Raw genomic sequence first — 24,788 nt, 5'->3', positions numbered from 1 at the left:
GGGATGTTGATTGAGGACTGCCACAAAAGGTCAGCAAGATTCTTGGATATGCAGGAGTGGCAAATGGTTGTTAATAAAAATTGTTTCAATGTGGAAATACTACCCATGTTCCTCCAGAGAACACATCCCACAACTAACCACCAGGAGCCAACAAAGCCAAGGAAGGGGGCAGCTTGTTTTGTATTTCTGAATCTGATGGGGTATTTGGGACTATGCTGTAAGGCAGTGAGGTCCAACGTTTTTGGCAGGCATGCCACAAATTAGCCCTGTACTCATCCCAGCTGCCACTCTGATCTTCTTCCGCTACTTGATCTGCTGTCTACTCCCAGCCCTGTGCTCCCTGCCCAATTTGCTGCTTTGCTTTCTGCATCCTGCCCTACCTGCTGCCGCATCCGTTGTCCCATCTCTGATCCATTGTGTGCTAGAGGCTGCCCCTACTACTTGTAGCAGTTCTGCAGGTTGGCTACCCCTATTCTAAGGCAACGCAGTCGGCTCTCTGAGCAAGATGCTGTGACACAAGCTGTTTTGCCACATCTCAGCTCTAAGAGTAGAGCCATAGCTGCAGAAAACCTGAAGCCAGCAGGAAGTGGGATGCTCTTGCTGTTGACAGCTGAGACATCTGCTTTTGTTCCAATCTCATTATGGCTGCCAGCGCCATGACTCCTCATTAGCGCTTCTGGAGCTATTCTCTTTCACAACCAAGTTGCCTTTGTTTTACAAGAGCCATATCCCATGCATGGTTAGAACCTGAATGTGTGAGCATGTCTCCACTTGACACAGCAATTGCGGATACTGTGCAGGAATTTCTCTTGGCATTGTGCACATCCCTGCATACCTGTAGAGGGCAGGCGTTTCCATGGAAAAGAACATATTCAAAGCCTGTACTACAGAAAAACAGCCACAATATTAATCACAATTTCAACACAGTTTACTACAGCTCTCAGGTGTGTTGTATAAAACGTGTAGTGCAACATAGTACAAAGTTCTTAAAAAAAAATCCCAAACAGTTTTCCACATCATGCACAGATAGGTTTCTGTCTTTTCTTCTTAGTTCGTGACAGAAATTTAAAGCAGAGAACGTTGTCCGAAAAGCTTCATGTTAAAACTTGTTACAGGAAGTCTGGTTTATATTTATAGATATATAGATATATATATATATGTATGTATAAAAAAGTTTAAGACTGGGCAATGTGTTGCCAGAACCATGGATAAACCATTTGCAAGGTAAACTGTGTAACGTAACGGCTGCTTACAGAGGAATCCTATGAATTGGCCCTCAAGAACATGTCTAGTTCAGACTGAAGCCACCGAAGGGTATGTTTTTGGCCGCTGGAGGTCACTGTGGGAAAACTTTCCACAGGAAAAAAAAGGAGCGGTGGGAGGAAAGCAGTGCCAGTTAAAAAAGGATAGACACACAGCTGCTACTGGGTCAGTACAGCAGACTTCCAACACAGAAATGAGCAGCAGCATTCTCTTAGGGCAGGAAAGGCTCCTGCCAATTTCTTGTTTCTTTTAAAGCTGAACTGAATTGCAGTTCCTGCCCTGAAGCAGTTATGTACAGTAGATTTTACATTTATAAAACAATACCACTGGCTTAGGGCTCCTTTTTTTTTTCTTCTCTTAATCATGCTTTTTCATCTCCATTCATTTTTCATTTCTCTCATCTAAGCAAGCTCCTTCATGTATATGGAAGGGGAAGATAAGAGTGTGTGCACAGTATGTTATACTATGATACCTGCAGAGGGTCTATTAAGCAGTGACAGTTTGATGGAGGGACATCTCAAGGAGGTACATATACATTCTGGATGTCTCAATGTAGCACATTTTTTGCTCATGAAGGAGAGGGAAGTGTTCAAATTCATGGAAGATGGAGTCTTCCTCCAGTGGAGTGAGGCATTATGCATATATACCCCTCTCCCTACATCCTTTGAGAGGTTATATGTATTGCAGATTTCTGCATGACTTCAGCAGCATGTGGCTCTGAAACAGGCAGGCATCAGGGTAAAATCTACTAACCCTACAGAGTTATCAGGAGGTGGTGGCTGGATCAAGAATCCCTCTTCAGGAGGAATAGTCCTATTGGTCTTGAGAGGGCAGAAGCTGTGGGAATTGTTCTTCCCTTTCACATAAATTGGTGACATCCTGTGGTATATCCCCATTTGAATTCAGCCACTCTGCAAAAGATAAATGGTCAGATTTGCAAGGAAGACATCAAGGAAGACAATGAAAGGCCATTTCAGGCAAACGTTCTTCCCCAGACATAACTCTGAGGACATGTTAGAGAGGAGGGAGATTCCTCCCCAAGACATGGCAGGGGTATCTGGTTTGCTGGATTGGCATGTGGGTGCCTGTGCCTACGTGGCTCCAGTTTGGCTTGCAAACAGCCTTATCTTTCACAGAAAGAACAGCACTCGCTGCCACAGCACTTACTTACAAAGATGAGACAATTTGTGGGTAGGGTGAGGTTGAGGAGGAAGAGGTTGTTTTCCTACCGAAATAAAGCCCAAGTAACAGTAAATGGCACATAAACACACAGAAGGGAAAGGGGAACAGAATTCATTTCTTTTCAAATCAAGAGGGCACAGAAACAGCCAAGGACCAGTTCCCATGTATTGGCCCCTTGCCTAGTTTCAACTCACACAAGTAAACAGTGCAAGCCATCGGAGGAAGAAATGAAAACTGGTTGTTAATTCCACACTCCCATTGCCCAGCGTGGCCATAATCTAGCACCCTTGCAGAACTGTTTGGATACAATGAATCCCAGTCCATGGAAGCTCTCCTTTCCCCATTCCTAGTCATTACTTTGGTCAAATTGAAGGTCTTCAGAAGCTGGATCCAGCCCGTTGCCTCCATGCCATAGGAGCACCCAGGCAACCCACCTTTCGAGAAGGTGGCAGAAGGGTTAGTAAGACCAAGGTGAGGCTTATGTCTCCAATAAACCGGACTCTGTGGGAAGCTGCCTCACTGCTGCTAGCAGGGCCAGAGTACCCTGCGGTGCCTCTCCCTTGTCCTTCAAAACAAATGAGACTGTTAGTCCAAACTGAAAATGCCTTGGGTATTCAGACCTGCCCAAGAACAAGAAAACACTCCAGGGAGGGAAGTTCCTCCTCTACAGGAAGGGCAGTGGGTGGGGCACATGGACACACTAAGCCTGTAACTTTTTCAGAGGGACTTGCAAAAACCCAGCTGCCCTTGAGGTGCAGTTCTGGTTCTGTTCACTTTGGAATAGCGAGCAGCTGGCTTGGTTCACCTCTGGGAGGTTTTGTTCATTGCAACATGGAAGTCCCAAAGAGGGAGAACAGACTTAGTTTCAGAATACATTTACTCCCCACAGCGTCTAGAAACACCAAGCGAACAGGAGTCTCACAAACAGAATGGCCCCTGGAAGGAGGGGAAGCCTGTGGGCTTTCGGTAATAAAAAAAAATTGCAGCCCAAAGGACAACAACTGATGAGAACAAAATAAATCCAAGAGGAAAATCCGCTATGTACAGCAAGCACATGGACTCTCCATCCACTTCTGTGACTAGTCACAAAGCCTCACATCCGCTGGTCCCCAGAGACAGGGGACTATAGAGCTCAGTCATGAAGCTGAAATACAGATGCTGAAACACATGGAACAAGAACAAAAACCACGCTGTTCCTTAAGGGTCCAGGTGTGTGCGTGTCTGTCTGTGTCCGTCTCTCTCTGCAGGTCTGTCCAGGTTCCTCCTCTTTAGTCTATAGTTCCAGGGTGGATGCTGAGTACAGGTGGCTCTAGGCAGGTGGGGGAGTAGTTGAGGTGGGGCTCTTTGATCCACAGCAAGGGGACCCCATTCTTGCCCTCTGAGTTCTTGCTGGAGTTTCGGCTCTTAAATCGCACCAGCAGGATGGTGATAATCAGGATGCCAAAGATGGGGAAGGGGTAAAAGAACACAAAGTAGAAGAGGGCATCGTTGGAGCAGATGATGGACTGCAGAGTGGAGCCTACAAAACAGGGACAAAGGAAGGTCATGTCTTACAACTTCCCTGCAACCCAAGAGCCAGGTGGTGTATGGTGTGCGTGCGCGCGCGTGTATGTAATAAAATATAAGCTGAGATTCACTCAGTCACCTCGATCCAAGAGCTCGGGCTTTGAGAAAAGATATCAAGTATTTCAAGGCTCAGCATGAGAGGAGTATTGTTTCAGAGGAAGGATCACTTTTTATTCTGCCTACTAGAGTAAAGTAGCTGAAGTCTGAAACTTTTATCAGGAGACTCACAAAAAGGTAACAGAGCATAAAGAGCCTTGAGATGGGGTTTTGTCTGCAAGGGCACAGTCATGACCTTGCTCTTCAGTGCCAGTCTCCCAGGTCTTTACTGACCTACGTTCCAGACAGTGCTCTCTTCCTGCTCTACCATTTCCAATGAAGGGAGGTCCCTATTAAAAGAATAGCATCCCAGTGCAATACGAATCCTAGTTATAAGGACTCCATACACAAGTCAAACCTGAGATGCACATAGCAACTGGCCACATTCTCAGATCTAGTTCAGCTGAATGATTCAGCACAGAGGTTCCCAACCACCAGGCTGCGGCCCGGTACTCGGCCGTGAAGTGTTGGCTGCCGGGTGGTGGCATAAGCCCCCTAACACAGATCCCTGTCTGTCCACCTGGGTGAGCAGCTTCCGGGGTTAAAGCTGCGCTTCTGGGGTTAAAGCTGGGTGGCGGGGCAGCCCCAGGAGGGAGGCAGCTGGCTTGGTGAGCCCTATCCTGCCCCAGCTGGTCCACGGTATAAAAAAGGTTGAGAACCACTGATTTAGGGTCACCAAAGGGCAATTTAACAAGCAGATTTTTTCGGGATATTCCCACCCCCATGTCTCAACTGCATCCCTCCCAGCTGATGGCAATTCTCCCCTGCATGAAAGGGAGAGGTCATAGAATATGATAAGGAAGGAGAGTGACTGGTAAAGCTGTGCTGTCGTTCTGCCTCAGATCTTGTATGTAAGCTCCTACCCCCTTATTTGAACTACATCCCATAGGTTCACCACAGCCTGCCATGTACCCCCACGTCATGAAGTTCTTAGGCCCTGGTGTCAGCGACACAGGGATCTACATTCCCTTCCAACCTTTGCAGTTATTTCCCTCTTCTCTTGGCTCACAGATGACACAGGGGCTCACTGGAGTGGGAGCCTCATACCTTGTGTTTTCAAGCCTAGGAGGAGATTTGGACATGGACTGTACTGGATAGACCACTGGCACACTGACACTGCACACTCCAGAAGACAAAGACAGTTCAAACAACATACTCCCCCAATTTCTTGCATCATAACTGGCACTTTCCCCCACCTCACACCTGGGGCAAGGAAACTGGGCATGTAGAACAGCTCTCCTTAACAGGGACACTGGCTTGAAGGCTGGTAGCAAAGCCAAAGGCACCTGTATCAAGCTCCTCAAAAGTTACAGGCAAGTCAATACAACCTCTTGATGTACCGCTACCCCTTAGGATACTGGATTTTGTGCTGATGCACAGACAGTAGCACAGGCTTCTCGCAGAAGGGCCTGGTTCAGCTTCTGGTGGGAACTTTAGTGGTGGCATAGATGTCTCAGCTAAAGCCCCTGTAGGGTCATTAGTTTACATCACAAAGCTGCTTCAGTTCAGGGCCTTCACTTGTCAGGGATGTTGCAGAAGTAACGTGATATGTCTGGCACACTCACTCCAGCAATCCTGATGTTATACTCGCACAATCCTGGCACACTCACATAAGCATATCCTGATGTTACTGTTTCCCTTTGTTTATTGTTTCTCAGCCAATTTAGTGCTGGTAAAAGCTGCCAGGATTGGGTGCTCTGGAGAACCATCCTTTTGCTGACCAGTGAAATGGTACAGCATGAGGAGCTTGGATTGCATTTGCTGCCTCTGCTTACCTCAGCCCTCACCTGGAGAAGCCTCCTGTGGGGAGGACAAGGCAAGGCAGGCTGTGTGCCCCAGGCAATCTTTGGCCTTCATTTTCAACCAGGGATGAAACTAGTGTTAACTGTGATGACAACAGTTTCACTATGGGGACCCTTGTCCACAGGGCTTAGGTTAGAATTTAGATGTGCTAACTTCCACCTGGCCAAAAGACCTCTCCATAGATCCATGTCTCCTTCCCTCCCAGCCAGAGGCATTTCTTGCATCCTCTCACCTGTACCCTGCACGTGAACAGCAATGGTGCCAGACTCCTCCTCGGCCAGCTTGTACCATACCCCACTGGGGTCTGGCAGCCATTCCTCCACATGACAGGAGTAGTTGCCAGCATCAGCAGTGCCTGCCTGCAGCACAGTCAGTCGGAAGAGCATGGCTGAGAGCCTCTGGAAGCGCAGCCTGCCTTCCCAGCGGCTAGTCTCCTGGCTAAACACTGCATCTAAGCCCACACTCAGCAGGGCCTCCTGCTCCTCCTCCTCTACACGACCTCCTCCTTCTTTAGCCTTCAGGTTGTACCAGGTCACAGCAAAGACAGACTCCTGGCTGGAGCGGGACAGAACATTGCAGTCCAACAGGAAGGACTCCTTCTCCATCACTGTGAGGTTGGAGTTGGTGGCATCCACCTGCAGCGTGGGATCTGAAAATTGGAAGACATGTCATTAATGAAGAGAAAGGCGGAGAGGGGGAGAGCAAGCCAGTGAACAAATGCTGAACAGAGTCTACGTTTTCCTGGCACTAAACGCACAGCCACAGCCTTAACATTAATTGGGAGTGGTCAAAGTGTAACCCATGGGTTCACTGGAGACTGATGAAGCGTTGTTTGTGGCCTGGGAAACTGTATCCATCTTTCTCCAAGTCAAAACGGGAACTTGTCAATAGCTTGGATAAGCTTTAGTTCTGCTGCGCAAAAGACCCAACAGCAATCCTGAAGCCAGAAGCATGCATGTGCTTATATGCTGACATGTAAAAAAAACAAATCACAGCAGTGTTGTTAATTCAGATGTGTAAAACACAAAAATAAATCAGGAAATGCAAACAATTATTCTGTATGTTATGGAACGATATAATTTTCCGTACCACAAACACTGCAAATACTCTACTGGGCTAAACCAACTTACTTTTCCCCCCACGTTCTAAAATGTATAAAAATTGCCACAAAGACCTTAAAAACCAAGGTCTTGTTTGGAGCCAAGGTTGATTTTTTTTCTGGGGAAAATATAGCTGAAGTGGATCAGACAATTACAACCTCCCCCCAACAAATAGAGATGCAAAAGACAGGTCTAAAATACTCATTTTTTGTTACTTTAATTCACAAGAGAGAGATAAAGCTAGTTTCACCAATTCCCCCACCTGAGACCCAGTACCTAGGACATAAATTTAGTTGATTAAAGCCTGACTTCAAGAGCAGTTAACATTTGATTTAGTAACATTGCCAGAGAACATGGACTTCGGAAAACCTATCACAGTGACTCAAAAAATTAATTACTGGGGTTCTGAGCTTCCATCGAAAAGATTAAAAAAAAGTTTCTAGTTTTTTTTGTTGTAGAGATTGAACCTGAAGGTTGATCCAATTGCTAGGGGGGGCTGTAAATAAAAGACATCTAATTTTCTCCTTAAAGTGCTGTTTGGTGGGGAGCGTCCCTGTTCCGCAAGGGGTCTGTGGGAAGTAGGCTATGATCTTTTCTTACCTGTTCATTCCACGTGCACAAGTCTCAGCTATTATCAAGCCTTCTAACTTTAAGACACTTGAGTTCCATATGAAAGAAGAGCTCAGGGGATTACTTTTGGCAGGTTTTTGGTTTGGGGTCACTTTGGGTTCATTCCTGGATTGAGAGGGCTGCTAATTCTGTATGGGGATCTTCAGAGAAGCTAGGAAGCCCAGGAGGCAAGAGCTTTTATGAGCTGCCCACCTCTCATGGGAAGCAACAAAGGGTGTCAGCTTCTTAAGGTCAATGCAAGGGAGAGGCTAAAAAAGGGAAGATTTCTCTCTCATGGAAACTTCCTGTAGACTATGCAGAGTAGCTGAAGAGGAGGGAAGGTTTGCCCCTGATTCGATTCCAGGCCTCCTGCCACCTCCATTTTCCCACTCCCTTAGTTTGGAAGTAGCTAGGAGCATGGCTCCCCCCTTCAGATTTACTGAAGTAAGGAGTAGAGGAGGGGAGCTCTGCTTCCAAGGGTCCAGAGAGGTTCAAAGAAGTGGGACTCAATTCTTGTGGGCTGTAGGTCTGGAGCATCAGGATTTTGTGAAGGGCAGTAGATGGGGACACCAATTAGCAGGACTCCTTCTCCCTGGCTTCTTACAGGTTTGCTGGATCAGGGTGACTTTCTAGCAGTTCTCAGGTGTTTGAAAGGGTCTTACACTTAATAATTAATCAAGGAAGGTGAGGCTCCAGCCACACGTGTCAGTGATTTGAGTCTTTATCCTCCAAGGAGTCCTCAGGACAAACAGAGAAGACAAACCCTAAGATTCTTGAAACCTCTAAGACAAAACGGGAGTAAAGAAAAAAACAAAAAAACAAAAGCTTTTTGGAAAAAAATGAAAACAAAAAAGCTGCCAATCTTCCTGGCCTCTTCAAACAAAGAAAGGGCGAAAAATTCTCTTTTCTGAAGTTGTCCACAAGAGACTTGATCTGAAGTCGTTTTTCAGTTGCTTATGACTATTTGTACCTAAATATATGAGCACAGAAATTCTTTCTTAGAGAAGATGAGTTATGTGCTAAGCTTGGAGGTTTTGTTCAGTCACACTGAGTTCCTTGCAATCCAAAAAGCCCCCAACCCTACAATTATTTTTTTTAATTTAAACTTAAATTAGTGTACTTACCCAGTCTGCTGTACAGTTATACACATTTCTACAGTTCAAAAAGGGCTGAATGATTTTCTAGCTCATATTCATCAATCATAGTGCACCGAGACCAGGTCTGGGAAGTTTCAGCCCAAACAGTGATCTGTTGTAATTGCTAAAGTATGTGCAATAGAGATAGTAGTAACCACCTAGCCATGATCAAAAAATGTCCAAAGCCAAGATTTTGTGGATAAGATTTGCACAATCCCCTGAAAAAGCTTTTTCTTCTAAGTACAAATCCTCTCCACAGGGAATTACATCCCTGCTAAAACCATTCCAGTCTCCTAACAAGTTACCAGATGCAGAACAGGATCCCAGGGTCAAGACCCACTGAAATCACCAGGGGCCCTTGTGTGAACATAGGAATACATTTTTAAGCCAGAAGGGACTGCTATTATCAGCCAGTCTGCATGGCACAAAGCAAAGGACCTCACCCTGTGCTTTCTGTATCAAGCCCATGATGTCTGGCTGGAAGACAGATTTTGAATCAAGATTGGATGTCCTTCTAGCACTCTTAGCAATGCTTCCCTACATACATGGTTCCAGAGGTTTTCTGCCTTCTCTGCTAAGAAGCCGTGTCTTATTCCTGGTTGGAATTTGTTTAGGATGAAGGATCTTGCAAAGAAGGGATACTTCAGACTCCAGACACCACTCCTGTACAGTAAGGTTCCACTTCTGGAAAGGCTAAATATATGTTGGCTGTACATGGTATGAATACATATCTGGTGCTGTTATGTGTCTGTGTACCGTAGTATCAGACTAGCAGCCCATCTAACTATGATAGTAGCCAGTAGTACCTACTTCATCGTAAAGTGCAAAAAGTTCCCAAATTGGTCAATCATGGAAAAGCCGTCTCAGAGGAGAGGATTTTCCTAGCCATCCTCCTCCATTAGGTAGGGGGTCAAAAGTTCTGGGTCTTATTCCCAATCCATCATGTAACTTTAGACAGGTCATGCTACCTTTCTGTGCCTTGGTTTCTCCATTTGTAGAACAGGGATGTTATTTATGCCTTATAAAACTGTTTGGATGAAAGCTGCTATCTAAATGCCTGAAGAGGCTTTCAACCTACAACATAATTACCTCCGTTCAGAGGAACGTGGAACCAGAAAGACCCTTTAAAACAGACTGCTCCATTGTTCCATGACATGTTACTGTTTTGATTCAAATCAAAACAGTAACAACACTTAGCAATCTATTCTGCTAGTCAAGGTGGTGTTGGCACTTAGAAACAAAAATCACAGATTCTCCAGAAACACTGGGAGGAAAACGGATTGCTGGGTCTAAAGTATGCATGTGATCTCCTTCCAGATTCATGCAGTGGCAATGAAAAGGCTCTTTGGAACCATTAGCATGAGCTATTGCTACCGTCACCCCACTTCAGCGACAGAGCACAGGGCAAGGAAAGGCTAAATTAGGAACTGGCTACCCCTTGCACACATGCCAAGGCATGGCATGCAAGGCCATTTTCCTTGGCACACCACAGTTGACCCAGACTTCGGGCAGCTTCTGCCAGCAGTTGCCCAGAGCCTGGGCCAATTGCAGCTGGGAGGCTGCAAACAGCTGCATGGGGCTCTGCAGCCCTGGCACCAGTTCCGTGGCTGCGGCAGATGTGTGCATGCCTCTGGGCACATGGCTGGGAAGGGGCCTGGGGTGGTGCAACCCCCAGGCACCTGTGCAGCTGCTGCTGCCATGGAGCCAGTGCCTGTGGCGCCTGGCACAGCTGTTTACAGCCTTCCAGCTGTTTGCTACAATTGCCCAGAGCCTAGGCCAGCTGTGGAAGGCAGCCAGGAGGCTGCAAACGGCTTTGCTTGGCTCCGCAGTCCCAGCACTGGCATCATAACAGGGTTGGGTGCACACACAGATTGCAGCACATGGCAGAGAAGTGGCTGGGGCAGTGCAACCATGGCTCTTCACCCACCATCTGCCCAGAGGCGCATGTACAGCTGTAACAGGGTCGGTGCTGGGGCTGCGGAGCTGGCACAGCTGTCTGCAGCCTCCCTGCTGCCTGCTACAACTGCCCAGAGCCACAAACTGCTGCACTGGGCTCTGGAGCCCTGACACTATGGTGGTGGCAGGTGCACACATGGCTTGCAGTGAATGGCAAGGAGGAAGGGGCTGGGACAGTGCAACTCCGGCCCCTCCACCGCTGTCTACTTGGAGGCACACTTGCATGCAGCCATCACCAGCAATGAGGATTGGGCCCCTTGCGGCTCCCCCATCTCTGGCATGTCAAGTCAAAAGGTGGGTGGAGGTTGTGGTGATTTTGGCACTCTGCCCAAAAACGTTGCTGACCCCTGGGCTAAATGTATGTTGGCTGTACATGGTATGAATGCATATCTGGTGTTGTTATGCAACTCTACAGCGTGGGACAATGAAACTAATAGACTGCATCAGACCGGTGGCCCATCTACCTGTGATAGTCAAGCTAGATGACCACAAAGTCAAGTGGTGGGGAAGGAGCTGGCAAGGGACAGGATGGAGTTAAGAGGCCACATTCCCTTCCCAATCACTCTACCTGGTCCAAAGCACCCTAAATAATTGCATGCTAGCTGATGAATATGCAGGATGGAGTGTGGTATCGCTCCCTTACTCACCTGCTGGGAAAAAGGCTGTGAAGCTGTAAAGCTTTTAAGAGAATGCTCCAAGGTCTCCAGATGCACTGTTGCAACAATTAACAATCATTAGCTGTACATTGTTTCCCACTCTACAATATATGGACAGTATGGTGATTCCAAGCCTCAGGGGCATGAGGGAGAAGGCCATCTGTCTTAAGTACCTGACACAGCCTCAAAACCAGATGAATGTGTCCCAGAGGCAATTTACCTGGTTGTTTCACTGTGACTGTTGTCAGCCCAGAGAGATCTTCTGCTCGCTTATACCACCGGTCACTGGGATCCAGCAGCCACTCCTCCACCCTGCAGTCATAGGCCCCACTATCCCGCACAGTTGCATTCTGGATGGTGAGAAGGTACAGGCCAGGAGAAGGGCTCTCCAAATGCAGCCGGTTCTTCAGGTCATTCAGTGCTGCCAGGTCCCCATACTGCAGGGTGGCCTGATGGTTCAGACGAGCCACTGTCTCTTTCTCTGGGTGGCCAGACTTCCACACGAACCATTCCACAGAGAGTTGGGAAGAAAGGCTGGTTCGGTTGGTGACCAGGCACTCCAGTGTCACCCACTGGTTTTCCAGAATGGTGAGGTTCTTCTGGGTCTGGTTCACTTGTAGGTGGTTATCTAAGAAAAGAAGCAAACAAAAGGGAAAAAAAAAGAAGCAATTACATGACTGCAATGACCACAGTCCTTCCTCTGGCTGAATACTCTCCATGTCATACTTACAGGGACCCCACCACTCATGTGATTTGTTTCGTTAAGCATCTATCACAACCTTGGGCACAGTCAAAAAAAAAAGGAAGGCTTGGATTTTCAAAGAAGCCTAAGAAAATTAGCTTGATTCTCATGGAAACATAGGCACTGAAGTCCTTTACATGCCTTTGAAAATCCTTGACTAAATAAATAAGTCAGAAAGCACCCATTCACCCCAGCATATGAGGACATGGAAGTGTGGCAGACACCACAATCCCCTAATAGGATTTGAGGATTCCAAATGCAGGGACTAGACTATTTGGGGTTGAAGGAGGTCATTCTTCACGCGGATATCACTGGATTGGGAAGTTTCCCTACATTTGACCTACAACTTTGTAGACATGCTGAGGATGGCTACAGTCAGCTCTTTAACACAGTATCAGGTGCATCCCAGACTCCTAGCAAACTGGCCATGAAACCCAGGGCTGGGCTTCCTTCACCCAATACACATCTTGACACTACCAAGCAGAAGTTCATGCCAAAGGATCTTCCAAAGAAAGTACTGAATGTGCAAAACAGAAGTGATGTAAACGTGGTGATTGGGAACAACCCTCCCCCCCCCAACATGCATCAGTCCCCCTCCTCCCTAGTCACTCTTTGAAGTCTGTGTTTCTCCAGACCGCAGTCTAAGGATTTGTACAGTGTTGTCAACAGCTGTGACTGGTGACCTTCCAACTTCACAAGCCATATGCTCTAACCCAGGAGTTGGCAACCTACAGCCTTCAGGCCAAATCCAATCCATGAAGCCATTGATTTAGCTTGCAAACGTGGGGCTTTGGCAGCATTTGATGGTGGTGGGCTTCAGCAGTGGTCTCCCTGAAGCAGCATGGGTTGAGAAAAGTGGCAGCTGCAGGAGCTGTCCCTGTACTGTTTCACTAAGGGGAAAAGAAACAGTGGCTGTGGCAGGGGCTGCCTGGAACTGGAGTGTGCCATCCATCCCACTTCCTGAAAAGGATGCCAGCTGCTGCTCTAACCCATGGCTATGTAACTAAACAAGGCACCATCTAGCAGAGTAGCTGGTGATGGACTCTGTCTGCTGTAGGGTAACAGACTTTGTCCTGCCCAGGCCCAGCCTCCTGAAATGAGAGGACTGCACGCTGCACACACCTATGGCATCTCTTCCAGCCCTGCTGGCCCCCTCCTCCACTCCCAAATCCCTGAATATTCTTCCCCACTGGAGGCACCCAACCCACAAAGGGCGCATGCCACACCTAGCAATCTGTTTGGGCATGGCAAGTTCCCTCTGAGAAAGCAGCACCCATAATACACCTCTGAAGCAAGGCATAGCTAGGGAAAATGGCCAAACCTTCAACATCTCTCAGAAATAAAAAGCCTCTGTGGTCCATATAGGTGTAGTAGAGAGAGACATATCTCCCAAGTCCAGCCTTATTTCTTCCATTTCCCAACTCTGCCAATGCCATCCTCTGCCATGGAAACCACCAGCAGAGTAGATTTCTCCCTCTCTGGCACCCATCTCATTAAACTCATTACTCGCATCTCTTATGCAGAGTACAAGGGAAAAGAGACCATACTTCCCATACCTGCTGGGATATAGACAGAGTAAAAATCAAACTGAATGAAAAAGTTCTGCCATCTGCAGAGCTTTCCCCCAGCACATGAATGTTGGCTCTCACTCAGTTTGTCACTAGTTGCTGCTCCAGCTGCATGACAGTGTCTCAAACAGACTCCTTCTTTGCTCCTGCAAGAGCCCTCCTCCCCACGCTGAAGGAGGCTCAGGCTAAATAACCAAAAACTGCTGGTTAAGATGAACATACAAACTTTAGTCATGGGCTAGCCAGACCTAGCCTGAACTTGACTACCTGACCTAGGCAAATCAAAAGCCTGAGAGATGGAAAAACAACCTCAATTTCTTCTCCATTAAGACCTGCCCTGCTAGAGCTGCCAATCCCTGCTGTCTGCCCCAGCAAGGGAGACTCAACTTCTAGCAGTTCTCAACTCATTCAATACACCACACAGCCTCTCCGTGGCCATTTCCCTCCCCCTATGTTCTCTCTCTGCCCAGTCCAGCACACGGATAGCACCAGTCATTCCAGGTGTGAAGGGAGCAGGCCCTGGATCTACCATCTCACTGCACAGACAGGAGAATGAATGACTTTTATGCAGAAATGCCCAGGTCAGAGGCTAAATGTGTACTGTCCCAACCTGAATGGAGGAGACATCCCATACCAGCACTGAAGAGCAGGGTGCAGGCAGCCACCCAGCAGCCAACAGCCAGAAGGGGGATGACTAAGTAAATGGAGAAGGGAAGCTTGCCCTCCCAGCTTAAGGGGCAAGGCTTTTGCTGTGAGGTGAGGGAGGAGCAAAAGGGCCCAGTTGGAGGACAAATACTTGACAGAGATGGGAGGAATGGTTTGGCTCAAATCTCTCCCATGGGGAGAAGTCCAGGACAGCTGGAGTTCTTGGGAGAAATGATCTGTGGTGAGGGGGGCGAGAGGTATGTTTCTTCCAGGCACCACCAGGACCTGCTCTGGCAGCATCCTCCCAGGGTACTCCATGTTACCTGGCTGCTTGATTGTGACTTCAGTTCGCCCAGACACCTCCTCAGCCAGCTTGTACCAGGCATGGTTGGGACTGAGCAGCCACTCCTCCACGTGGCAGTAGTAGCTGCCGCTGTCGCTGACCTCGGCCCGCTGGACGGTAAGGCTGAAAAGCCCGCCAGAGGAAGACCGCTCAAATTGCAGCCTCCCCCTCAGGCCCTCCTCCTCAGCGTAGGTGCCGTACTCGAAGGCAGAGCTGTGCGTGGTCTTCAGGATAAGCTTGCCATCGGCATCAGAGGGCTTGTGGACATACCACAGCACGGCAAAGTGAGAGTCCGGGCTGGTCTGCGATTTCACGGAGCAGTTCAGAGGGATGGGCCTGTTCTCCACCAGGGTGATGCTCCGCTTTGATTTGCTGACCTGCAGCTTGGTCACTACATTGACAGGCAGGGGAGAGGGAGAGAAGGAGGCAGATCATTAGTACAGTGAAAGAAATCGGGTTTACAAGAGGATGGAAACAACCCTCCCGCCCATGCACTGTCATACTCACTCTGCTTCAGATCACATCATACAACACTGAACAAAAGCCTCGATCCACAGGAAATTCAAATCCCCTCTACAAAGGCTCCTCTTCCTCCCCAGTGTATCCTTGAGTCATCCCTTGAGGTCTGGCTTCTTACAGGAAACTCTGGTCTCATTAAAGGGCCCCACCTTAATCCATCCAGATGCAAGGCATCCAGCTGAGCAGGGCAGTCACACCAAACACTAGCTCTCCAGTGCTCATTTAGCAGCATCACGTCTGCTAAATGACTTTTTCCACCATTAAACTATGCTTGTTCTAGCCTAAGCTCCTGTGCTGCTGACCCTACCCCACTGCAGCCATCTCAGGGAAATCTGACATCCTGGAAAGGGAGGAGCCACACAGATAGGGACATTAAACGCGTGCCATTCAAGAAACAGATGCTGAGATGGAACAGAGCTGGCAGGCGCATGCGCTAGTTAGAAGATGGCAGGACTGCCTGTTGGAAATTTTAGCCCCAGTCCTGTCACAGACTTGCTACATTAGACTGGGCAAGCCAAAGAAACCTCATCTACTCTCAGCTTCCCACCACTGCTTCTACCAGTTGAGCTCCCCGGCAGGAGCCGAGATGGAAGCGGTGGTGCATGGAAAACACAGCAGCCACTGTGTTTAAGGATGCTCTGAGCAGGTTTAAAACTCTGATGCCCTCTTTATGCAAGGCCAGTAATCAGATCTACCTCAGATTTCTGCACCGGGGGCCCAACTAGATCTCAGGGTACATACACTGAACAAGGTCAAGCTCATAAGTACTCAGGCTGGAGCTCTCTAGTCATGGTACAGGTTGGTATTTTAAGCTGGTGCACCTCCTTCACTGCCTGGTCAGCACTGAGCCAGTAAACTCCAAGCTGGACACATCATCTCTCAGACCAGTGATCCTGATCCTTTCAGGTAATCCTAATGTTGGAGAAAAGCTTTATTGAATTCTTAACAGTCAGGAAAGTTGTAATACCAGTGTCCAGCACTACAGACCAGATCCAGTTCAGGTAATTACAATCGCTACCTAAGCTTCACTTGCAGTTTCTATTGCCTATGTCATCTCCTGGACAGCTGTAGAGTGCTGTTGAAACACCATTGTGTTTCAACTGCCAGAAGAGGGGGGATTTCAGGACTGGGTGGCAGGACGCCAGCATGCACACAGCATATAGAGTTAGTATACACATGCTGATAAGAGTTGGCAACTCTATGACATTTACAAAGCACTTTGGGAATGGGAGATACTACAGAAATACAGGAAGGGATTTGCTGGGTTCCATTCCTGTCTAGGCAGCTATGCAGTTTTATACACCTGATAATCTGTCCCACAAGCTCTATTCACCAGAATATGATGGTGCTGCTTTTCTATTGCTGCAGAGAGAGAAGTATCTTATCTTGCCTTACAATTTACTTCAAAAGTCCATTGCATTCTCCACTCCCCAATGCCTGCCAGCCAAGCACAGTATGTCTCTGATGTGTGGAGGGGGCCAAGGAGAGAAGAGGCCCAGATCAATGGCATCAAATGTAAGAAAGAGGCTCCCTTGACAGAGACGCTTTTCTGCTCTAATCTAGCATCGGAGGATATGCATCTTGGTAACACATTAAAAGTTCCCCTGAAGCCTGTATTGCCTTTGGCTTTAATCAGTATGCTAATAAAGGCTAGATACCAGGGTATGCATGCCGAGAGGGGGCGTGGAGGGCAGGGGAGGAACTCCTGGCTTTGCTCTTTGGGGACCTGGATGTAACAGGAAGCTTTAGGCTCACACGGTTGTGTTCTTCCTAGCCCCCTTGCACCTCCCCTGCCCCTTGCCCATTTTGGGGCAATAGCCTGAGACACCAAACAGGTTGCACTCAAACCCACTACACTGCTTTGATTCATTTCAGGGGGAAAAAAGGGTTATTCTGAGCCTTCTCCAGTCCTCCAACTCTCTGGGATTAAAAAAAAACCAATAAAAAGGGAAGGCAATACTCAGTAGCTCTATTTCTCCCTCGGTGCCCCCCTTCCCAAACAGTTTATTTTTAATTGGTACTAGATTATTTTCTGCAACTGTTGCTAAGGAAACCTCAGTTGCTATAGCAACTGTATATGTTAAGTTAGTAGCCTATATCTATTAAAATGCTCTATATACCCTTGTTGTATGCACAGTGGGGTTATACTCTCGTCTATACACAGACATACTCTGAGCATATATTCTGTAGCTATATCTAGCAACACGGAAAGGAGGAGAGAGAGGTTTAAGAATCCCTACCAATTTTCTTCCCGTATTACAGCATTTCAAGGAGATGAGAAGAACTGGGTAGACAGACATGGGGTATTTTAAAACCTGGTACTTCTGGGTAACAGACTTGGCTCCTGCATATGCAATGCTTGCAGGACTTACTCCACTCCTGGACCATAGGCAGGTATGCACATAGGTACCCTGACACTACCAAGCATTGGAAACACCCACAATGATTGTACCTGCTGCTCCACAACCACGTCCCTTTTCTAGGGCCTGGCCTATTCTGGCAAAAAAGTCTGATCCTTATATTCCCAGAGGCCCAAGAGCTTAACTTCACCCTTGGCAGCAAGAGTATAGGCAAGGCTTAGGAGTTTGTATCACCACATCATCTTATTGCTCCACAAGCCTATCTGATCCTTGCAGCCTCTACAGCTTCCACAGCTGCTCAGAGTTTGATCAGCTGGCACACATTGGGAAATTACAAGGACTGTCTTGGATGGAGTATGTGCAGCCTGCAACAATGTTTCACGCACCAAGCTTTCCTCTAGGTTAGGAAACACCTGAGTTCAAAGACGTACTTGCACCAACTCTGCTCCTGTCTCAGAAACCTAGAAGCTGTACACACCATAGGCTGAGGGCTTCCCTCCACGTTTCTGGTAGCAGACAACAGCAACAGCTCAGTTCAATCTCTGATGCAGGACATGACATCTTCTGCCCTATGCTCTGGTAAGCGTAAACAGAAAGCACTATGGGGTGTTACTGAAGGACTGCACCTGCCACTGGTGCGCAGAAGGCAAGATCCACAGGGTGCCTTTTGTACCTAAAATACTTTTCTAATGACCGCAGCTCTACAACAGCTGGCAGAGTGGATTGGACGGTGATGGTCCAGAACATTGTGGAGTTCTGGCTCTTTCAGATGCAGGGGTAGGGGAGAGGCTATTTCAATACAGAACTGGCGTTTTTTGTTTCCATTGAAGCTTTACAGTTCATCTTTCCCTGTCTCTTGTGTCACTGAAGTTGCATAGGCTACAGCTTGTGCTCTAGCTGGTGTAGTAGGTAAGCTGTGGGGGTGAGCTGTGGGTGCATTTCACATGCTAACCCCTGAAATCTTTTAACACTGGCATCCCTCCTGCCTTCAGAGGGTGATGTGCCTGAATAGGAAGCCAACAGAGGGTTTGGATCTCAAATTCTAAGGTGAGGCAGTCTCCCTGGGGCTGTGCTGCATCGCACTGTGAAACCGCACCACTTATGAGTGTGCTAGGAAGAGACAACCACACGGCACTCTCTGATAAGCGGTCAAGAGACCAAAGCACTTGTAATAGGCCCCAGAACATCTGCTTGAAAAACAAGTGTAGGAATGTGCATATTGTTGTATGCATTATCTGCAAACACCAAATAATCTCCACAATGTTTCCTAATTCCCTGGAGGGAATGAGGAGAGAGGACAGACGCCCTCACACACTAATCCTGGTTGCATCTATGACTCTGGGGCACCATTTACACTGGCAATGAAACCATTTTACACGTGTCATGGTAAATCCAGGTCTGCTAGCATAACCACGAACGGCTGGCACAACAATGCAAAGCATGTGAGGTGCGAATTAAGTGCAGTTGTGTTTGATCAGATATGCTCCCACTCAGTTCTGGTGTGGAGTTAACATAAGGGCTAACAGCATAAAGAAACACTATAGGACCATGCAGCAGTAACCTTATCCAACTCAGCCTGCAAGAGGAGCTGAGGGAGGTTAAATAGATGGAATTTGGCCAGGATACTAGGCCAAACGTGCCTACTCTTGTCACAACTATGCCAGAGGGACTTGTATAAACACAAAGGGGAAGCATTTGGCTGAGGGGTTTGTTCATGAGACTGATGTCTAGCACCCAGCATCCTTTCACTAATTCCATCTGAGGCCATTGCTTCAGTGGCAATTCACCAGGAAGCCACCTCGCCCTGAGACACCTGCCCAACTCTTCTCAGTGTGACAGAACTAGTTCTGAGCCCGCTTAGCTTCGTTAACTAGCCAGATCAGAGCACTAGGTAGTGTGACTGCAGATGGACTATAAGCTGACACAACAGAACTTGGGGGGTGGGGGGAAGGAAATCACTCCTTCACCTGAAGCCACTGCATCACTGATACAGGCACAAATATACCAGGGTAAGTAAGTTTCTGGAGGCAGGGAGTCTAGTGATTACAGAGAGAGGTAATTCAATTCACAACTTTTCTACCAATTTCACATTAGGTTAACCACTTAACTCCCATTCCTCAAAACAGGGATACAGCATACCTGCCTGGGTAAAGCACTTTAAGACCCACAGATAAAAGTGTCTCAAAGGAGGTCACAAACCAGGGAAGTCTTTATTAACCTGCTTACATCCTTTTCCTTGAAACTTTTGTTGTAGGCTAAGAAAACTTAATAGCAGATTCCCAATCAGGGCATGCTGCATGTATGAAGGAGGTTACTTTTCTTCCAAAAGTTTAGGGACCAAGATAATTAGTGGTGCTGAAGACACCCACAAAGAGGCATCCTCTTTTAAAGAAACTGGAGGGGAATTCAGCTAAGAAATGCAAACATATGCATGGTCCTGGGGTGGGGATGAGGGGTGCATTGGTGAAAGAAATGTGTTGTAGTACCAAGGCCAGCCCAGGGAGTCCCACAGGAGGTCTCTCACCCATGTGGGGAGGGGAAGGAAAGAAGTCAAGGGCTGCCTTGTCCCACTTTGAAGCTTCTCACCCTCTCGGGAGTGCTCCTTTAAACAGTCTCTCCCGGAGAGAACTTACGAAATATTACAAGGTTTCCCCAGTGACTGCCCTAGTTTCTAAAGCCTCTGACAGAATTTAGCTGTTTTGATGTGAGAGAGAAAAGGGGAAGAGAAGAGGAGGAGGAAAAACAAAACAAAAAACAAAGGAAAATTGTGCCGTACATGCCCATACAAGGTTGAACCACCAATGGAAATGCAATTGCCCAAACTCACATTTCTAATGACCCAGGGGCTCATGATTAAATTATTACAAATACGATTGTTTGTGGAGCTAGGTTTCTTCTGGGAGTGCTAGCTAGCCCATCACAAAGGGTGACAGTCAGACATATGGCCTGTGGGGCTCCAAAGCTGATGGAGAGGGCTGGGGAGGCACATGAGCTGTGAACTACCTCCCAGAGATCCCAGAGAGAAGGAATGGGCTTGGAGATGCACTGCTCCCATGGAAAGACTGAGATTCAAGGCAGGTGTGACAGTAGTCACACTAAGGGGGCTCCCAGATCTGCGGGGGCTCAAACAGTCCTTCTGCCCAAGGCTTGGACAAACTCTCGTTGCCTCCTTTGCTGATGCTGCAGACAGTGCCATAGTCACACTTTCCTAACTGAGTCACCCTCCTCCCTCCAGTGAACTAGTCAATCCAAGGGGCATTTTGGGACCCAAGAGTCCTGGTTCTAGTCTCTGTCCTGCTACAAACTTGGACAGGTCACTCATTGTCTCCCATTTTGGAAGGGAGGATTCCTCTACCTGACAAGCAGAGATGCCTAAAAGTCCAGCAGGTCAGATCCTGTAGCAATGGGAGCCACATATGTAACAGATAGTTCTTGCCTCAGAACAGGCAGCAGACAGGCAGATGGACTGATTAGTTGGTAGGATGGAAATCCACTGGGATAGCTGACAGGCCAATACAACTGAGCAGGGAGCAGAAAAGGGTAAATGAAGGGTCTGGCAGCAGAAGGGGACGGGCAGGTTGAGGCACTTTGTGGAAGAGGGTGGGGACAGGAATCAGTTCTGTTGAAAGGAGGGAGAGAGGAAGAGCTGAGAGTTCAGAAGGAGCTTCTTCAAGGGTTGAGCATCAAATAAAAATCACAATGAAGCGAAGGCACAGATTTCAATACCAGGGCAAGCTCCCTCGAGATCCTGGGAACATGGTATCTCAGCTCCTGCTCCTGTTATTCTCTTTTAATAGAACACAATTCCTGCAGAAACTGGATTAGCACTGCTACAAATTGCATTAGCCAACATGGGAGGATGGCTTGTGCAATGAAAGCATGAGCACGGGAAATAGCATTAGGCTTTGCCTGCTATTATTACTGCCATTATTAACTTGTCACTTTGCTGTAGTGTTCCTATAACAATGAATTATTGCCTGCAAACAGGCCAACATGATTGAATTACTGGGGAGAGCGGCTCCTTGGAAAAGTAAGGTGGCATTAACTCTTTCAGAGAATCACTCCATTGCTGCCTCTCCTGTAGGAGACTGAACCCCTGTGGAAAGTAGCTTGACCACCAATTCTGGCTTTCAGCAATGCTGGTTTCAGACCCATTCTCTTAGCAGCATTCTCCCTCCCTCTGGAGGTGGTGAGTTTAGCACCCACCACCCTGTGCTGCATAAGAGATGCACATCCCCGCCTACCGACAGAATCAGCATTGGTATTCCACAGGCAGGCCATGTTCACCCACCCCCACTGATGCTGCCTTTGTGGGCTTCATGCTGTCCTTCTCAGTGGCCCTGGGTTGGTAGGAGCAGCTGGAGTTGACCATCTCCCCTGTAGCTCAGTTATTAAATTAAGCTTTAATACTTCTTCCAACCAGGGCATTCACAAGGCTTATCCCCCACAACGGACCACTGCTCCCATGTATGCAGCACATATAATACTTGCAATCGCAAAGGCAGAATAGCTGGAATGCTCCCAGACCTGTCAGAAACAATCCTAGGATGGACAAATGTACTCCACCCACTTGAGAGAAAGAGAGAGAGAGAGAGACACTCAAGACCAACTGACACACCTAAAACAATTTGCCCCCACCAGATGATACATGCTGGAAACCTTACTGCCTGCCCAATATAGCCATAAAAGTATGATACTTAAGTACATGTGCATATACCAGGCTTACCACAAGATCAGATCCACAGCTACCCATACCTGTGCTTTGCATAATTAAATACAGACATAAGCAGTGCAAGTCTCCCAGAAATGAACTGGTTTCCATTATACAGAGTGTCGCTACTATTTGGGAAAATTTAGTTAAAAGTCCTCTCTCTCGGGTCTTTGCTGCAGAACTGCCATGAAGTGAAATAACTACCTCTCTCTGCCCTTCCCAAAGCCTACCATAACCCTGAAAAATCCAGCAGAAACAGCAAAGTCCTGAGCAAAAATCCTTGCACTATCTGTAAAGGCCTCTTTCAGTTCCAGAGGTCTTGAAAAGCACTCACAATATTGGGGACAGGCTTATTACTACTGATATTCCAAGACCCATCCCCTGTGCCCCACACCTCAGACCTACTTCTTGGTTCAATGATGGCTTGGGCCATAGCTCCAGAAGAGTTTGCTGGAGTTTCTTCCAGAGCCCACTTATAGCTTGGCCAGAAATGCCCTCAAGAGTGATGGAAGGACTCCTTCTTCACCTCTTGGGGTGAGAGGGCTGCCTTTACAGCTGTGACAAAGTAAGTTGCAGTCGAAAAGATGGAAACAGCCTTCACTTTTGGCTAGCCTGCTATCCTCCCCAACCCACCAGGGATCCTGCAGAACTGCTGCCCAGCCCTACGTTCAAGATAGATCCCAGAGCTACACAATGGATTATAGCTTATGCAGGCGATGCACATGTGCACACACACACATGCACGCACAGTGGATAACTGACTACCAGCTTTTCATTTACATAGGATGTGGACATCTATTCCGTGGGGAAACAGACTGACACCCTCCACACACTTCACAGAGATCACTAATCAGCTACTGGACAGTAAACAACTTTCATTGTTTGCCTTGGTGGGGTCTGAAAAAGCTGAGCTAGAAAGGCTTTCTTCACCTTTATAAAACCAAGACAACATGTGCCTGGCAGTGTAGAGGAGGCTACGGGTCAAGTGCAAAGAGTGGCAGGAATGCAGTGATCGCGGCACTGGCTGAGCTGCTACACATTCTCTGATCAGTGAATACCTCAGCCAATCCTGTCTGGAAAAACAGAAGGTTCCTAGAAAAGCAGAAGCTGAACTTTTCTGAAGGGAAGCAGTCACCAAACATTAAAAGTTGAGGACAAAATAGTTTGAGAAATTGACACAAAGTTAAAAAAAACAAACCTCCAAAAAACCAAAGCTAAAAACAGAAGCCTTCACGTCATGTCAAAACCTGAAATAACTCTAACATAAAGGCCATGGGAAAAGATTGCCAGCACAAGCTGTATCCGCCGTCAGAAAATAATATACGGCTCAGTGATCACTTGTAAGTTAAAATATGGAGATGGAAAAGCTGGAAAAGAGACTCTGCATCAAGCAGCAGACAGAGAATTAAAATTAAACAAAAATATCGCACACTGAGCTAGTTAATCAATGGCTCATTAAAAAGACTTCAAATACAGTGCTGGCACAACTGAAAAAAATAAATCTATGGAAAGGGCAAGTTGCACATGTGGCACTCCCCCCTCCCTCTCAAAGCATCAATACAAGCAAGCATTAGGGACAAGACATGGAAGGTGGTAGCACCTCTCTAAGCAGCACTGGTTAGGCTTCATCTGGAATACCGTGTGCAGTTCCTGGCTCCACATTTTAAAAAGGACATGGAGAAGTTAGAGAGAGTCCAGAGGCAGGAAACGAAGACAATTAAGGGCATGGAAAGGAAGCCATATGAGGAACTAGGCTGAAGGAGCCAGGCATGTTCACCTTGCAGAAAAGGTGCTTAAGAGGGGACATGATAGCAGCCTTCAAATACTTAAAGGGCTGCCAATAAAGAAGAGGGAAAGCACCTTTTCTCTCTTGCTGCAGAGAGGATGACACAGACCCAATGGCTTGAAGTCACAGCAAAATTTAGGTTGGATAACCAAAAAAACTTCTTCACTGTTAGAAAAGGGAGGCAGTAGAATCAACTGTCTAGGGAAGGTGTTCAGAAGAGGCTGGACAGCCACTGGTCAAGGATGGCCTAGGTATAGCTATGCCTATGTTCTACCATGGGTATTTCCCATACTTCTGGGCTTTGCTGGTTGCCCTTGCATCTGCCTCTGCCCCTGCCTTTTCTGCTACACGTGTCATGGTGTTTTTAAATCTTTCCAGAGGCATTGGGTATTGGCTACAGCCACGGCTGGGGACTTTGCCTAGGGTTTGCCAACGCTCTTCCTAGGAGGTTCCTGGCTAAACAGTCTTGCCACAACGCTCAGGGGCCAACTGATCACCATATTTGGGGTCAAGAAAGAATTTTACCCCATGGTCAGATGGGTACAGATTATGGGCATTTTTGCCTTCCTCTGCAGCAGGGGGCATGGCCTTCTACCTGGGATCTCCTGAGCACATATTGATAACATTTTATAGAAGCACAACATTGGGTGTTGTGGTTCCCCTGCTTTACTTGTGGCAGGTTAAGGTGTTAGGTCTGTGTTGTGACACATGTGACACTACTCTTATGTAGAGTCTAGATTATGGGTG

At 47.5% G+C, this 24,788-nt stretch overlaps 1 protein-coding gene across 3 annotated transcripts in view; it reads right to left on the bottom strand.

Annotated features, from left to right (window-relative positions):
- Window positions 1–910: 910 nt before the first annotated feature.
- The window catches only part of IGSF3 (immunoglobulin superfamily member 3), a 139,272-nt gene continuing 115,394 nt past the window's right edge, over window positions 911–24,788 (bottom strand). For all 3 annotated transcript variants that reach the window (XM_019528706.1, XM_019528708.1, XM_019528707.1), the window contains 4 exons: window positions 14,646–15,056; window positions 11,588–11,995; window positions 6,143–6,559; window positions 911–3,964 (listed from right to left, as the gene is read on the bottom strand). In XM_019528706.1, the coding sequence (XP_019384251.1) occupies window positions 3,714–3,964; window positions 6,143–6,559; window positions 11,588–11,995; window positions 14,646–15,056 (1,487 nt within the window). In that variant the 3' untranslated portion in view covers window positions 911–3,713. The remainder of the gene's footprint in view (window positions 3,965–6,142; window positions 6,560–11,587; window positions 11,996–14,645; window positions 15,057–24,788) is intronic.

This window comes from Crocodylus porosus, unplaced genomic scaffold, assembly GCF_001723895.1.
Source record: "Crocodylus porosus isolate Cpor-Errol unplaced genomic scaffold, CroPor_comp1, whole genome shotgun sequence".
Taxonomy (NCBI): Eukaryota; Metazoa; Chordata; order Crocodylia; family Crocodylidae; genus Crocodylus; species Crocodylus porosus.
The sequence above is the reverse complement of the archived record's forward strand: the minus strand, read 5'-3'. Positions and strand labels throughout refer to the sequence as shown.